The following is a 17,863-nucleotide window of genomic DNA, read 5'->3' as shown; positions in this document are numbered from 1 at the left end:
TGTACCAGTAACTTATACAATGGTATGGGTATACAGTAATATGGTAGCCCTATATGTTAGAGTGATCCCTGAGCGAGTAACTACGGACTCTGCATGCCTTTCCGTTCAGACACAGCTCCTACTTTGATGTCATCATCATCTACAGCCACATCTGCCGCTCCGTCCCTGCAGACTGCAACGCCTGTGAAAGAAGCATTTACCAATGTCTTCGGTTCACTCCTAGAAGACTGCTAATGCTTAGTCGCAGGTATTGGTAACATTAGCAGTCTTCTAGGAGTGAACCGAAGACGTTGCTAAATGCTTCTTTCACAGGCATTGCAGTCTGCAGGGACGGAGCGGCAGATGTGGCTGTAGATGATGATGTCATCACAGTAGGAGCTGTGTGCTGAACGGAATGGCATGCAGAGTCCGTGGTTGATACAAGTACAAGGAGGATGATTATACCGGTAGGGTGATTATAGGAATGTGCCTTATGGGTATTGCAGTGTGGGTAGGGAGGAAGTGGGCGGAGCACAGGATGTCCCATGTTAGTCAGTTTTGCCTGTGATATTGGTAAGAGACTGTTCCCCCCCCCCCCTCACATACCTGATAAAAATACTGTACTATTAGGTTAAATAAAAATTTGTAGATTTAATACTGGTCTGTTAAAATAAAACAAAGGAAAGATGCTGAACTCCTTAGTATGGTAATTTCAAATGTGAAAAAAAACTTTATTTAGCCATTATAGCTTTAATGCCTGAATAAAGTTTTTTTTCACATTTGAAATTACCATACTAAGGAGTTCAGCATCTTTCCTTTGTTTTATTTTATACTCTTGGGTCTTGGGGAAGTGGAAAAGGATCCCCCTGGGAGCTGGCACCCTACATTGGGACTCTGCTTACACATTTGAAAGTGCTGGTCTCACTTGCAAACATTGCAGCTTTAAAATGTAATTTCTTTAAAATGGCACCAAACTTTAAGGGTGCGGCCTATAGGTGCAGCCTATATGCGGAACAATACGGTATATGTGTACATGTTTATTTATGTGTTTATATGTGGATATATGTCTGTCAATACATATATACATATAAAAATATATAAATGCATATTTAAACACACACACACATACCTATATATATATTTTCTAACACCTGAGATCTCATATTTTTGAGCCTTTATAACTCTAAAAATTTTTATCAGATAGTTTTATTATGAGTGTAACTGTACTTTGTAATGTAATGACACGCTATTTCGATGAGCGTTAACTTCAATAGCACTCAATCACATTTACTCGAAAAACCTGACACGCAAACAAACGCGATAAACCCTTTTTTTGCTTATGCGTAACTGTTAGAGCTTCACTTTTAATCTGGCCCACAATGTTTTTTATTTATTTATCAGGAACAGAGAGGCAACTTTGTTACCCATATAAAGCCAAAATCAATCTACATTATGGGTGCCTGTTTTTTCATCTTGCTGTATATTACAACATATGAAAGCAAACCGATAAGATTTGTCAATGTCTGAGCACTGCCTCCATATTCTACTTAAGATGTCTGTTCCTGTGTGTTTGGTGTCCTCTTGTGATTTACCGATTGTAGTTGATAACCTCCATTTTCTTGGTTCTTCTGCAGGAAAGAAATGATCACATACTATTAAAGAGATAAAAACATAATACATTAAAAGCATTATAACATTTCTCATTTAACCATTGAAGAATTTAAAACAGTAATTTTATTAGTAAAATCAAAACTTCATATTTTTACTGTGAAAAAAAAAATAGAAATGAAAAAGAGACGTCACCTATTGTATGCAGAGGGTTTGTTGTGCTCATTTTTCATGTGGTGCAGAAATATAAAAGAACCCAAAATAAAAATACATGCAGACAGTACCAGCCTTATTATATTCAGCATTGGGAAATCAAGGGGTGTGCTCTTTGTTTCTGAAAAACAGACAAAATGACAGACATTACAGCTAATGTGAAACTTTTAATATTTTACTATTTAAAGCATAAATATTGTAAACAGTAAGCAGTATTGACATTAATCTACTAACCAGCCTGCATTACCGGCAGTAGTACATTTCTGAAGTACATGTGTTTGCAAACTAAAAAGAAAGAAAAAGCTTAGTTATCACTGTTTTTGTGATATTTTTGTCATTGACATGAACTATCTAGTGTCATATGTTACTTCATATAACTTCCCTCAGTCAGTTATTTTTATTAATCTATAGTCAGGATTAGAAGGGGGAATATGGCTCTATGATCTTCCAACAGTGGACAGAATGTATCCCAATCCTTATGGGACTTCCTCATGGACATTCTTTACAAAATGGTGTCACTAACTAATCTCCCTTTTGTGTGTGTTTGTCCTCTCTCAATGCATCATAAATCTGTTCTGACCACTAATTGTCAACTATTTAAAATGGTGCCACTAAGCAAGAGGTTTTTATTCTATTAATAAAAAGGAATTATTACAAGCAGTTATCAAAAAATATATGTGATTAGAGATTAAAACTCACTCTTATGTAGACAGTAATAAGATAAAACTAAGAATATGTATACAGTGTATATGTTTCCCTTTACAATGATTAGTGCCAATAATCTTTAAAATAAATACTTTACATTGGTATCCAAACAAATTTTCTTCCCATATAGATTTAATTTTACTTCTGTAGGTTGATGCTTCAGATAATTTAAATGTGGTTTTATTATAATAGTAATAACAATAATTACATTTGTGTTTATTTCTATTGATATTATTGTATTTAAATAAGCAATCAAATATTTTTAAATATTTTTGCAATACATGTTACAATTAAAAAAAATATGACTGCATTCAAAATGTTTCCTAAATGTGTAAAATAAAGTTCTTAAATTTTACATTACCTACAACTACCCTAAGAATAAGTGACACTGGCCTAGATTTAGAGTTCTGCGGCCAAAGGGGTTCGTTAGCTACGCGTGCTTTTTTTCCCCCGCACCTTTTAAATACTGCTGGTATTTAGAGTTCACATAATGGCTGGGTTTTCAGTGCGTTAGGCTCCAAAAAGGGAGCGTAGAGCATAATTTAACGCCACTGCAACTCTCGATACCAGCGGTGCTTACGGACGCGGCCAGCTTCAAAAACGTGCTCGTGCACGATTCCCCCATAGAAAACAATGGGGCCATTTGAGCTGAAAAAAAACCTAACACCTGCAAAAAAGCAGCGTTCAGCTCCTAACGCAGCCCCATTGTTTTCTATGGGGAAACACTTCCTACGTCTGCACCTAACACCCTAACATGAACCCCGAGTCTAAACACCCCTAACCTTACACTTATTAACCCCTAATCTGCCGCCCCCGCTATCGCTGACACCTGCATATTTTTTTTAACCCCTAATCTGCCGCTCCGTAAACCGCCGCTACCTACATTATCCCTATATACCCCTAATCTGCTGCCCCTAACACCGCCGACCCCTATATTATATTTATTAACCCCTAATCTGCCCCCCTCAACGTCGCCTCAACCTGCCTACATTTATTAACCCCTAATCTGCCGAGCGGACTGCACCGCTACTATAATAAAGTTATTAACCCCTAATCCGCCTCACTCCGCCTCAATAACCCTATAATAAATAGTATTAACCCCTAATCTGCCCTCCCTAACATCGCCGACACCTAACCAATTATTAACCCCTAATCTGCCGACCGAATCTCGCCGCTACTGTAATAAATGGATTAACCCTAAAGCTAACCCTAACCCTAACACCCCCCTAAATTAAATATAATTTAAATCTAACAAAATAAATTAACTCTTATTAAATAAATTATTCCTATTTAAAGCTAAATACTTACCTGTAAAATAAACCCTAATATAGCTACAATATAAGTTATAATTATATTGTAGCTATTTTAGGATTTATATTTATTTTACAGGTAACTTTGTATTTATTTTAACCAGGTACAATAGCTATTAAATAGTTAAGAACTATTTAATAGCTGCCTAGTTAAAGAAAGCAAGAGAACGAAGAAAAATTGATAATAGGAGTAAATTAGAAAGTTGTTTAAAATTGCATGCTCTATCTGAAACACAAAAGAAAAAATTGGGTTCAGTGTCCCTTTAAAGTGAATGTAAAGTTTAATGAATAAGTGGCTGTTTTTCAAAAATACTCTTTATTTCATTAAACTTTACATTGAAGCGTCCTTTTAAAAATACTTACCTTTTATTTATGAAAACAGACCAGCAGCACCTGCTGTAGTTAGCACAGCAATGACGAATCCAGCTTCCTCCAATCGTTGCGTGAACTCGTGAGGCCACGATTGGAGGAAGCCGGATTCGTCATCGATACACAGCAGCAGCTGCGGGCGGAGGATCCTCAGTCTGCTTTCATAAAGAAAAAGGTAAGTATTTAAAAAAAGTTGCTTTATTATAAAGTTTAATGAATGAAAGTTCAGGAGATGGAGGCTGGCCAAAGTAAGTTGAAAACATTTGGATAAAACCTATTCATTGTTTGTCAACATAGATGTGTTCTGTTTTAAATTACATTATGTATTTTTAGAAATAATAGGCAGACACTGTACTCTTTATTGTATGAATAAAAGAGTTCACATTATTTGAATGCATAGATTTCTTAATTGTGCAATACACTTTCGATTCCTAATATGGCCGCCTTACAGATGAGCAGAGTAGTTTCTGGGAATGCGCAGTAGAGCTCTACTTCACAAAATGGTGGCTGCAATATTGGGATCTCCAAAGTGTGTTTGAAATGTTATTTAAAAATCTTGAATCACGGTTTAATGTACTCCATCATGATATTGTGGCCACAATATTGAGATCTCCAAAGTGTGTTGGATATGTCTGAAAAATCTTGAAAGTGTTTTTTTCTTGTGAAGAAACATACGGCTAGATTACGAGTTTTTGTCGGTAAGACTTGCGGTGCTAATTTCTATTTCTCACCGCTCACTTAAGACAACGCTGGTATTACGAGTTTTCTGAATGGCTACGTTAGCCTCAGAAAAGTGAGCGGAGAGCAAAATTTAGCTCCACATCTCACCTCAATACCAGCGCTGCTTACGGTAGCGGTGAGCTGGCTAAACGTGCTCGTGCACGATTTCCCCATAGGAATCAAGGGGGCTGAGCCGGCTGAAAAAAAACCTAACACCTGCAAAAAAGCAGCGTTCAGCTCTTAACGCAGCACCATTGATTCCTATGGGGAAAGAAAAGTTATGTCTACACATAACACCCTAACATGAACCCCAAGTCTAAACACCCCTAATCTTACACTTATTAACCCCTAATCTGCCGCCCCTGACATCATCGCTACCTGCATTTTATTATTAACCCCTTATCTGCTGCTCCGGACACCCCCGCCACCTACATTATACCTATGAACCTCTAATCTGCTGCCCCCAACATCGCCGAACCCTACATTTTATTTATTAAGTCCTAATCTGCTGTACCCAACGTCGCCGCAACCTGCCGCCACTATAATAAAGTTATTAACCCCTAAATCTGTCTAACCCTAAACCTAACCCCCCGTAACTTAAATATAATTTAAATAAATCTAATTAAAAATACTATTATTAACTACATTATTCCTATTTAAAACTAAATACTTACCTATAAAATAAACCCTAATATTGCTTAAATATTAACTAATAATTACATTGTAGCTATTTTAGGATTTATTTTTATTTTACAGGCAACTTTGTATTTATTTTAACTAGGTACAATAGTTATTAAATAGTTAATAATTATTTAATAACTACCTAGCTAAAATAAATAAAAATTTACCGGTAGAATAAACCCTAACCTAAGTTACAATTATACCTAACACTACTCTATAATTAAATTAATTACCTAAACTAACTACAATTAATTACAATTAAATTAAATAAACTAAATTACGAAGAAAAACCCCCCACTAAATTACAGAAAATAAAAAAGAAATTACAAATTTAATTTAAACTAATTACACATAATCTAAGCCCCTAATCAAATAATAAAGCCCCCCAAAATAAAAAAATTCCCTACCCTATACTAAATTACAAATAGCCCTTAAAAGGGCCTTTTGCGGGGCATTGCCCCAAAGTAATCAGGGGGTCGATCCGATAAAAATCGTCGCCCGCAAAAGCTGGCGACGCCAATATTTGCGCGGGTTTGGTATCCTATATACGGCGTAACCTAGAAGTTACGCGCGTATATTTCTGCCGTCGCCCGTAGTTTTTTGGGCCATAGGCAGGTATACCAAACCCGCGCAGTTTGGTATCCAATATACAGCGTAATGACTTACGTGGCGAAAATGGAGAAATCTTACTCCATTTTCACCTCGCCACAAAAAGCAGCCGTAAGAAGCCTTACGCTGACTATTGGAGCCCCGTAACTCCCTAAACTGGCTGCTAAAATAAACCTAACACCTAACACATGCGCAATGTCTATCTCCCTGTCAACCGCGATCCCCCGCCGCAATCCCTAATAAAGTATTTAACCCCTAAACCGTCGCCATCTACATAAACTAACCCCCTACTGTGAGCCCCTAAAACCGCCACCATCTAACTGATCTATCCCCTAATGTGAACCCCTTACACCGCCGCCATCTATATTAAAATTATTAACCCCTAATTTAATCTACCTACCCCGCCGCCAGCTATATTATCTATATTAACCCTAAGTATATTATAGTTAATATAGTTATTACATTATATATATTAACTATATTAACCCTAATTATATTAGGGTTAATATAGTTAATATAGTTACTATAGTATTTATATAAACTATATTAACTCTATCTAACCCTAACAACCCTAACTAAATTCTTATTAAATAAATCTAATTCATATTATAAACTAAAATATTCCTATTTAAATCTAAATACTTACCTATAAAATAAACCCTAAGATAGCTACAATGTAATTAATAATTACATTATAGCTATGTTAGGGTTTATATTTATTTTACAGGTAAATTGTTAATTATTTTAACTAGGTATAATAGCTATTAAATAGTTATTACCTATTTAATAGCTACCTAGTTAAAATAATTACCAAATTACCTGTAAAATAAATCCTAACCTAAGTTACAAATACACCTACACTATCAATAAATTAAATAAACTACAAATATATATCTAAAAATACAATTAAATAAACTAAACTAAATTACAAAAAAAAAACAAACACTAAATTACAAAAAAATAAAAAAAAGATTACAAGATTTTTAAGCTAATTACACCTATTCTAAGCCCCCTAATAAAATAATAAACCCCCAAAATAAAAAAAATTCCCTACCCTATTCTAAATTAAAAATAGTTCAAAGCTCTTTTACCTTACCAGCCCTTAAAAGGGCCTTTTGTGGGGGCATGCCCCAAAGAAAACCGCTCTTTTGAACTTGAATCTGATTGGCTGATTCAATCAGCCAATCAGATTTTTCTACCTTAATTTCGATTGGCTGATAGAATCCTATCAGCCAATCGGAATTCGACGGACGCCATCTTGGATGACGTCATTTAAAGGAACCTCATTCGTCGGGAAGTCGTCGTGCCGGATGGATGCTCCGCGGCGGAGGAGCGAAGAAAGAAGATTGAAGATGCCGATTTGCTTGAAGACATCGCCGATGGAAGAAGACTCTCTGCCGCTTGCTTCAAGACATCGCCCGGATGGAAGAAGACTTCACTGCCGCTTGCTGGAACACATCGCTCGGATCGGATGAGGAGTTCGGCCCGGCTGGGTGAATACAAGGTAGGGAGATCTTCAGGGGGGTAGTGTTAGGTTTATTTAAGGGGGGTTTGGGTTAGATTAGGGGTATGTGGGTGGTGGGTTGTAATGTTGGGGGGTGGTATTGTGTTTTTTTTTGCAGGCAAAAGAGCAGTTTTCTTTGGGGCATGCCCCCACAAAAGGCCCTTTTAAGGGCTGGTAAGGTAAAAGAGCTTTGAACCTTTTTTAATTTAGAATAGGGTAGGGAATTTTTTTATTTTGGGCGGCTTTATTATTTTATTAGGGGGCTTAGAATAGGTGTAATTAGCTTAAAAATCTTGTAATCTTTTTTTTATTTTTTGTAATTTAGTGTTTGTTTGTTTTTTGTAATTTAGTTTAGTTTATTTAATTGTATTTTTAGATAGATATTTGTAGTTTATTTAATTTATTGATAGTGTAGGTGTATTTGTAACTTAGGTTAGGATTTATTTTACAGGTAATTGGGTAATTATTTTAACTAGGTAGCTATTAAATAGGTAATAACTATTTAATAGCTATTATACCTAGTTAAAATAATTAACAATTTACCTGTAAAATAAATATAAACCCTAACATAGCTATAATGTAATTATTAATTATATTGTAGCTATCTTAGGGTTTATTTTATAGGTAAGTATTTAGATTTAAATAGGAATATTTTAATTAATAATATTAATATTAGATTTATTTTAATAAAAGTTTAGTTAGGATGTTAGAGTTAGATAGGGTTATTATACTTAATATATATATAATATAATAACGATATTAACTATATTAACCCTAATATAATTAGGGTTAATATAGTTAATATATATAATATAATAACTATATTAACTATATTAACCCTAATATAATTAGGGTTAATATAGTTAATATAGCTGGCGGCGGTGTAGGGGGATTAGATTAGGGGTTAATACATTTATTATAGGTGGCCGCGGTGTAGGGGGATGTAGATTAGGGGTTAATGTGGTTAATATAGGTGGCAGCGGTGTAGGGGGATTAGATTAGGGGTTAATACATTTATTATAGGTGGCCGCGGTGTAGGGGGATGTAGATTGTAGGCAAAAGAGCAGTTTACTTTGTGACAAAGCCCCGCCAAAAGCCCTTTTAAGGGATGGCAAAAGAGCTGTTACTTTGGGGCATGCCCCGCAAAAAGCCCTTTTAAGGGCTGGCAAAAGAGCTGTTACTTTGGGGCAATGCCACGCAAAAAGCCCTTTTCAGGGCTATTTGTAGGGTTAGACTTAGGTTTAGTGGTAGGGATAGTTTAGTATTTTAGGGGTTAAATAATTTAATATAGATGGCAGCGGGGTAGGGGGATTAGATTAGGGGTTAATAATTTTAAAATAGATAGCGGCGGGGTAGGGGCTCACTTTAGGGGGTAGGTAAGGTAGATGGCGGCTGTGTTAGGGGCTCACTTTAGGGGGTTATAGATTTAATATAGCTGGCGGCGGTTTAGGGGTTAATAACTTTATTAGGTAGCGGCGGGCTCCGGGAGCGGCGGTTTAGGGGTTAATACATATTTTATTGTTAAGATAGTGAGGGGGGATAGTGGATAGAGGTTTAGACGTGTCGGGCTATGTTAGGGAGGCGTGTTAGACTTGTCGGGCTATTTTAGGGAGGCGTGTTAGACAGTGCGGGTGATTTAGTCTATAGTCAGGTTTTGTAGGCGCCGGCAGTTTCTAACGTGCTGTAAGTCACTGGCGACGCCAGAAATTTGTACTTGCGCAGATTTCTGGACATCGCTGGTTTGTCAGACTTACGGCACGTTAGCATCTGACGGCGCCATATATGGGATAGCTCGAGTTGCGGGCTGAAACTGCGGGCGACGTGGGTTCCCTCGCTTGCGCCGCAAACTACGATCTATATCGGATCGCGCCCCTGCTCTTTTACCTGTAAAAAAAAATACAATACCCCCCCAACATTACAACCCACCACCCACACACCCAACCCTACTCTAAAACCCACCCAATCCCCCCTTAAAAAAACCTAACACTAATCCCCTGAAGATCACCCTACCTTGAGCCGTCTTCACCCAGCTGGGCACAATTGGTCCTCCAGAGGGGCAGAAGTCTTCATCCTATCCGGCCAGAAGAGGACATCCAGACGGGCAGAAGACTTCATCCAGGCGGCATCTTCTATCTTCTTCCATCTGGAGCGGAGCGGGTCCATCTTGAAGACATCCGACGTGGAGCATCCTCTTCCATCCAACGGTGACTGAAGAATGAAGGTTCCTTTAAGTGACGTCATCCAAGATGGCGTCCCTTGAATTCCGATTGACTGATAGAATTCTATCAGCCAATCGGAATTAAGGTAGGAAAAATCCGATTGGCTGATGCAATCAGCCAATAGGATTGAAGTTCAATCCGATTGGCTGATTGCATCAGCCAATAGGATTTTCCCTACCTTAATTCCAATTTTTATTTTAAGTAAAAGAGCTGTTAAACTTAGGGCAATGCCCTACAAAAGGTCCTTTTAAGGGCAATTGGTAGTTTAGTGTTAGATTATGGGATGTTTTTATTTTGGGGTGGCTTTTATGTTTTATAGGGGTATTAGATTATTTAAAATTTTTATATTTTGGATAATTTTGTTTATTATTTTCTGTAATCTTAGATTTTTTTCGTAATTGTAGAGTTTGTTATTTTTTGTAATGTTAGTTTTTTTGTTTTTTTTCGTAGTGTTAGGATTTTTTAATTTTGTAATTTAGGTTTTTTATTTTTGGTATATTTTATTTTTTTAAATAGTAACGTTAGGTATAGTTTAAGCTTAGGTTTTATTTATTTCACAGGTAAGTTTTTATTTATTTTAAGGTAGTTATATTTAAGTTTAATTTAAAGTTAGGGGGTGTTAGGTTTAGGGGTTAATAGTTTAATTTAGTTTGTTGCGATGTGGGTGTTTGGCGGTTTAAGGGTAAATAGGTTTAGTTTAGTATTTGCGATGCGGGGGGTGGATTAGGGGTTAATAGTTTTATTTAGGTGTTAGCGATGCGGGTGGGCGGCAGATTAGGAGTTAATAGGTTGATTGTAGTGTTGGCAATGTGGGGGCGGCGGATTAGGGGTTAATAGTTTTATTTAGGTGTTAGCGATGCAGGTGGGCGGCGAATTAGAGGTTAATAGGTTTATTGCAGTGTTGGCGATGTAGGGGTATTTAGACTAGGGGTTTAAGTAAGGGTTTTAGATTTATAAACTTTCATGTCTCCATAGACATCAATGGGGAATGCGTTAATGCGCTAATGCGATCGTCATTCTGCAATCGCAGGTGTTCGTTTTTTTTCTAACATTTTTTCACCATTGATGTCTATGGGGGGGATCAATAAGGATCTTGCCACTGGGAAGTGGCTGAGGGTGGAGTTACAGAAGAAGGCGTCCGGTTACTATAGCAACCACTGCTATTACCGGGCCCCAGTTTTTATACTAGAGAAAAGTAATGAATCGGATTGCAAATGATCTTGGCCTCGGTACTACCAGACGGGAGAGTCGTGGCCGCGTTGTTGGAGCACGTCATGGAGCTCGGTGAATACCTCTCTACTATGCGTGGCATTCTACAGAAAGAAGACGGTGAATGTGGGAATAGCAGAGCGGCAAAGCAGGCTGCAGCAGTTGGAGTGCATACAGTATCAAGGTAGATTATCAAAAGTGGACAAGTATTTGCCAGTTCCCAGGACTAAGTATGTATACTTGCCCATTTATAAGTATTGAGGGGCAGCTGGGGCAGTTAGGAGGAGCCATGTGAGGGACAGCTGGGACAGTTAGGATGAAAAAATACTTATGAATATTTTTTGGAAATAAGCCAGCCATGTGCCTTGTCCTTGCATTGTTTATTTAAAAAAATATAATCCATAATTTTGTATTGATTAATGCAGGTACAAGTAACACAGTAAGTGACATGGCTTACTTTTTTAACAAAGGATGCAGGTGCATGATGCATGCATGCATGCAAAAGAAAACAACAAACAAAACAAACCAATGTACCATTATATACATCATGTGCCTTTGTGTGTTGTTATGCCTTCTTCATTTGCACTGTTATGAGTAGTCTTGTAAAAAATGATTTTATTCTGTTTTATACGCACTATTTGCATAGTGGGGATATGGGCAGATACCCCAGTCTACATCAGCACTTATTGTTCCTGAGATAGAGCTGCTGTTGCAATATTGTCTTGGGTTATGCATATATATATATATATATAAGAAAGTTTTTTTTGTAACTTGTAATGGCTGCGGTATAGAAATAGCGGTACGGACCCATTTTGAGCAGTGTGTACGCTATGGCTATACCGCACAACTTGTAATCTCACTCTTAGTTTGTTATTTTTTGTAATGGTAGCTTTTTTATTTTTTGTAATGGTAGTTTTATTTTTTTTTAAAACATGTAATGTTAGATATTTTATTAGTTTATGCTTAGGTTTTAAGTTTGTTTCACAGTTAAGTTTTTATTTATTTTAAGGTAGATAGTTTATTTTCACTTCAATTTAGGTGTATTTTAATTTTTGTAAGGTTAGGGGGTGTTAGATTTAGGGGTTAATAGTTTAATGTAGGTAGTTGCGATGTGGGGGGCTGGCGGTTTATGGGTTAATAGGTTTATTTAGTAGTTGCGATGCTGGGGGATGGCGGTTTAGGGGTTATTAGGTTTATTTAGTAGTTGCGATGTGGAGGGATAGCGGTTTAGGGGTTATTAGATTTATTTAGTAGTTGCGATGCGGGGGGTGGCGGTTTAGGGGTTAATCGGTTTATTTAGCAGTTGTGATGTGGGGGGTGGCGGTTTAGAGGTTAATAGTGTAGTTTATGGGTGTAGGTGTACTTTGTAAGGTATTTTTTATGTGTTTCGTGAAACTTTTTTGTTTCGCAATACACATAACTACAGGTCTTGAGTGCGGAATGGATCAGTGCGGTATAGGCCATATCACGTACAGGAAAGCCATACCGCATGACTAGTGATGTCGCGAACATAAAAATTTGGGTTCGCGAATGGCGAACGCGAACTTCCGCAAATGTTCGCGAACGGGCGAACCGGGCGGACCGCCATAGACTTCAATAGACAGGCAAATTTTAAAACCCACAGGGACTCTTTCTGGCCACAATAGTGATGGAAAAGTTATTTCAAGGGGACTAACACCTGGACTGTGGCATGCCGGAGGGGGATCCATGGCAAAACTCCCATGGAAAATAACATAGTTGATGCAGAGTCTGGTTTTAATCCATAAAGGGCATAAATCACCTAACATTATAAAATATGAGGAAAAAATGGAAAAAAACACACTTTTTATAACTTTGACCCTCAAAATCTGTTACACATCTACAACCACCAAAAAACAACCATGCTAAATAGTTTCTAAATTTTGCCTGAGTTTAGAAATACCCAATGTTAACATGTTCTTTGCTTTTTTTGCAAGTTATAGGGAAATAAATACAAGAAGCACTTTGCTATTTCAAAACCACTTTTTTTTCAAAATGAGCGCTAGTTACATTGGAACCCTGATATCTGTCAGGAATACCTGAATATCCCTTGACATGTATATATTTTTTTTTAGAAGACATCCCAAAGTATTGATCTAGGCCCATTTTGGTATATTTCATGCCACCATTTCACCGCCAAATGCGATCAAATAAAAAAAAATTGTTCACTTTTTCACAAACTTTAGGTTTCTCACAGAAATTATTTACAAACAACTTATGCAATTATGGCATAAATGGTTGTAAATGCTTCTCTGGGACCCCCTTTGTTCAGAAATAGCAGACTTATATGGCTTTGGCGTTGCTTTTTGGTAATTAGAAGGCTGCTAAATGCCACTGCGCACCACACGTGTTTTAGGCCCAGCAGTGAAGGGGTTAATTAGGGAGCATGTAGGGAGCTTGTAGAGTTAATTTTAGCTTTAGTGTAGTGTAGTAGACAATCCAAAGTATTGATCTAGGCCCATTTTGGTATATTTAATGCCACCATTACACCGCCAAATGCGTTTAAATTTTAAAAAAAACTTAAATTTTTTCGCAATTTTAGGTTTCTCACTGAAATTATTTACAAACAGCTTGTGCAATTATGGCACAAATGGTTGTAAATGCTTCTCTGGGATCCCCTTTGTTCAGAAATAGCAGACATATATGACTTTGGCGTCGCTTTCTGGTAATTAGAAGGCAGCTAAATGCTGCTGCGCATCACACTTGTATTATGGCTAGCAGTGAAGGGGTTAATTAGGTAGTTTGTAGGGAGCTTGCAGGGTTACTTTTAGCTTTAGTGTAGAGATCAGCCTGACACCTTACACATAAGACCCCCTGATCCCTCCCAAACAGCTCCCTTCCCTCCCCCACCCCACAATTGTCCCCGCCATCTTAAGTACTGGCAGAAAGTCTGCCAGTACTAAAATAAAAGGTTTTTAAATTAAAAAAAAATGTTTTTTAGCATATTTACATATGCTGTGGTGTAGCATCCCCCCTTAGCCCCCAACCTCAAAACAAATAGAGGAGCATGTGTCTGATGATGCGGTACCCCCCAGACCCCAAAAAACACCACCCAGTAGAAGATTTAATAAAGGAAAAGGGGCTAGGATGGGGGTGGGGAGGCTGGTAGCAAATCGCAGGCACAAAATGCTTTGAGTGAGGGGGTGGGCCCTGGCCCAAGTCAGCAACACATTCCACCGGCCTTAGTGGCACCCTCGGTGCAATTAGGCCCTAGTAGTGGGCACAAAGCCTCTCAAGGCGATGGGGGTGATAATACTGAGCAAGGGGGTCAGTTGGGGAGGGCTACCTCGGAACATTTACCCTCCCTCCCACCGGTGGGGCCCGGACAGGCAGGGGGAGGGATCCGGAGGTGCAGGGGCCCTTACCAGGTGGCTCAGGCGTAGCGCTTGCAGTAAGGGGGGCGGATGGCCCCCGGTGTGCGGCAGATGGTGTGAGTGGCAAGGTCCTTGCACGTGTCTCACATTTCTGTGAATAGAGATTGACACAGTGCGGGCAGTCTGCTGGCTACCAGAGGACAAGGTAGCGCGCATGTTGCAAATGGTGCAGAAAGTGCGGGGGCAGGACAGGGTTTCATTCAAGGAAGTTCAGTCCCTGCTCGGGCTTCTGAACTTTGCGGGAAGGGCCATTCTGATGGGCAGGGTTTTTAACCGGTGTTTGGAAGGGCAGCTGAAGGGGCCAGCAGGGCAAGTGAAGTGGGTCAGGTTCTCGGCCGAGGTGAAGGAGGACCTGGAAGTGTGGGCAAGGTTCTTGGCACACTTTAACGGGGTTTGTCTCTGGAGACACCCTCCAGCGTCAAATCAAGTATTACACCTCTTTACCGATGCAGCCGGCAGTTTTGGGTATGGGGCATACCTAGACGGGGAATGGAGTGCGCCTCCATGGCCCCGGGAGTGGATAGAGACGGGCTGCATAAAAAACCTGACTTTGTTGGAACTGTTTCCCATCGTGGTAGCAGTAGAGATCTGGGGTAGACAGCTAGCTAATAGGTCAGTGGTATTCTGGATGGACAATTTGAGTGTGGTGTACGCCATTAACAAACTGTCTGCGTCCTCTCCAGTAGTGGTATGCTATTTGAGGCATTTGGTGTTGCTCTGCTTGGAGCTCAACATTTGTTTCACCGCCAAACACGTCCCGGGAGTGCAGAACGTGATCGCTGATGCACTCTCTCGATTTAATTGGGGGCAGTTTAGGAAAGCAGCGCCCAGGGCGGCGAAAGAGGGTCTAATATGCCCGTCTTCTCTTTGGCAGTTGATGAAGGTTAGGAAGGCATCCTCCCCTTAATCAGGGCATCATTGGTGCTGAAGACTTGGTCCGCTTATTTGAGCCACTGGAAACAATGGGAAGCATTCTGTCATCAGACGGGTGTGCAGGTACAGGGTGCTTCAAGGGTGCAGGTACTTGAATGGCTGGCGCAGTTGAGACAGGAGGGGGTTAGCAGAGTGGGTGCAGGAGGCAGGTTGTCCGCAATAGCCTTCTTTAATAAGGCACTGGGTATGTCGACCACTCCAGAGCATTTCTAGTCAGACAAGTACTTAAGGGGTGGGGTAGGGTGTCCCCCGTCCGAAGGATTGGAGGGAGCCTATCACACCATGGCCTCGCTTCCATTGAGTCGTAATTCAGTTTGCGTGCACTCGCAAACCGATAAATATGCTGTCGGAAGCAATATCGTTTATCGACTGTTTCCAATGGCGCGTTATACCTCAATATCGGCAGCCGGACTTCGGCTGCCGAAAAGATCTTCGCGTCCCATAGAAAGTAATAGAAGCCGTTAATCGATAAATTATACCAGGTTTCCAATGAAAGCGCTAACCGTTAATACATTGTCGGAGGCTGTCGATACATTGAGAAATATTACCCCCAGCTCAACTAGGTGTAAAAGAGGAAAATTGTGCTTTCTGAGACCTATTTTCTATTTAAATTATAAAACTTGCAAATAATGCAAGTGTTTTAATGTAGAAATAAATTGTTATAAGTAATATTTATTGTTGTCTCATGTATAGAAATAGTTGAACTTATATTCTAATAGAAATATCAATATATATTTAAATATAATAATATATGCAAGAACATATATACAGAATGCAAACTAGACCTATGCCTAGGGCAGCAATAAATATTACTTATATTTATGAAGTGTTAAATATAATTATATTAGAAAATAGTATTTGATTATTAAAAATATGGATAAGTGTTTTTTATTTTTCTTGAGAGGCGATCACAGGTAAGAAGCACGGACGTTAAACGTAAATTCTATAGCGTAAGGTCGGGTTACCTTAGCAACTAATTGATTTTCAAGAAATCCGACGTTAGATGGAAGCGTTAACACAACGTTAACTTACAGCTACACGAAAAGAGCGACTGCGCGCAACACGCTAATCTTTTCAATGGAAACCTGGTACTAAAATGCAGCCGTAAATTACTTTTAGCTGTCGGCCGCTTCGGTAGCTTACGGCTCCATTTTTAACGACTCAATGGAAGCGAGGCCCATGTCGGCTTCGACGACTGTTGTGGGAGTTAGACTCCGTATGCACGTCGGCTTATGAAAAGCTTCTCTTTAGGGTGGCTTTTGCAATAGCTTTTGCGGGGGCACTTCGCGTGGGTGAGTTGGTGGCTTCGTCCAAAATGAGGGGGACGGGGGGTGTCCAAGCGGAGCATGTTCGGATGTCTGACGAGGGACTACTCTTGTTTGTACCTAGGTCTAAGATGGACCAGGAGGGCAAAGGGGCATGGTTGCCCCTCGCGAAGCATGAATTTGCGGAGTGTTGTCCCGTGCGCTGTGTGGAGGAGTTCGGGAAAGTGAGGCCGAGGGGCTTTAAACACTTCTTGGTGCACGAGGATGGTAGCGCCTTGTCGGTGTTTCAGTTCCGCAGGGTCCTTGCCAAGACAGCGGTAAAGGCGGGGCTGGATCCAAAAAGGATTGCCCAGCGTTCGTTTAGGATCGGTGCTGACACTAGCGCAGCAGCGGCAGGCGCTTCCTCAACGGAAATGAAGCGCATGGGGAGATTGAAGTCGACCCGATACAAAACATACATTAGGCCAACATAAAAAAAAAAGGGGGGGGCGGGCTGTTTTCATGGAACACATAAACCTTCATGTGGGAGGGTTTGTTAGACAGCTCTAGCAGGGATAGCAACACAAGGTTTTTTCAAGTTGGGGCACTGGCGTGAGGGGTAATGTGGTGTGCTCTGTTTTGCCAGGTGCGTTGGGTGGAAATTCCCCTCTGGTTAGTGTGTGGATTGTAGGCCACTCCTACATCCATTGGGCTTCCATCAGGGTGCTGCAGTCACCGGAAGGTCAGCAACTTGGATTCGTAACATCCAGGGTGATCTTCCGCTGGTTAGGGTGCAGGGGCCTTACATGGGCAGATTTGCCAGCCTTGTTGCAAGAGGCACACAGGAGGTGGGGGCAGCCTAACATCATAGTGCTGCACCTGGGGGGGAATGATTTGGGTGCAGTACCCGCTTTGGACCTCAATAAGAGGATGGCAGACGATTTAAAATGGGTGCACACATGGCTCAGGGACATGAAATTTGGATGGTCCAATGTGGTTGCTCGACTGCAATGGAAGTATATAGTGACCCAGAAAGCTGCCTACAATGTGAGGAAGAAGGTTAACCGGGAGATGGGTAGGACGGTCACGGCCTTGGGAGGCTTCATGATCAAACACAAGGCTATCACAGCTAACAGGAAAGACCTATTTCGGCCTGATGGCATCCATC

The 17,863-nt window shown here is 39.8% G+C and overlaps 1 protein-coding gene across 1 annotated transcript in view; it reads right to left on the bottom strand.

The window, feature by feature from the left end:
* Window positions 1-1,265: 1,265 nt before the first annotated feature.
* LOC128652215 (SLAM family member 5) overlaps window positions 1,266-17,863 on the bottom strand; it is a 185,514-nt gene continuing 168,916 nt past the window's right edge. The window contains exons 4-5 of the mRNA XM_053705152.1: window positions 1,783-1,921; window positions 1,266-1,607 (exon numbers count right to left, since the gene is read on the bottom strand). Coding sequence (XP_053561127.1) covers window positions 1,568-1,607; window positions 1,783-1,921 — 179 coding nt within the window. The 3' untranslated portion in view covers window positions 1,266-1,567. The remainder of the gene's footprint in view (window positions 1,608-1,782; window positions 1,922-17,863) is intronic.

The sequence above is a fragment of the Bombina bombina genome, chromosome 1 (assembly GCF_027579735.1).
Source record: "Bombina bombina isolate aBomBom1 chromosome 1, aBomBom1.pri, whole genome shotgun sequence".
NCBI classification, from domain to species: Eukaryota; Metazoa; Chordata; class Amphibia; order Anura; family Bombinatoridae; genus Bombina; species Bombina bombina.
Note: the sequence above shows the minus strand (reverse complement) of the source record. Positions and strands in the feature narration are given on the sequence as shown.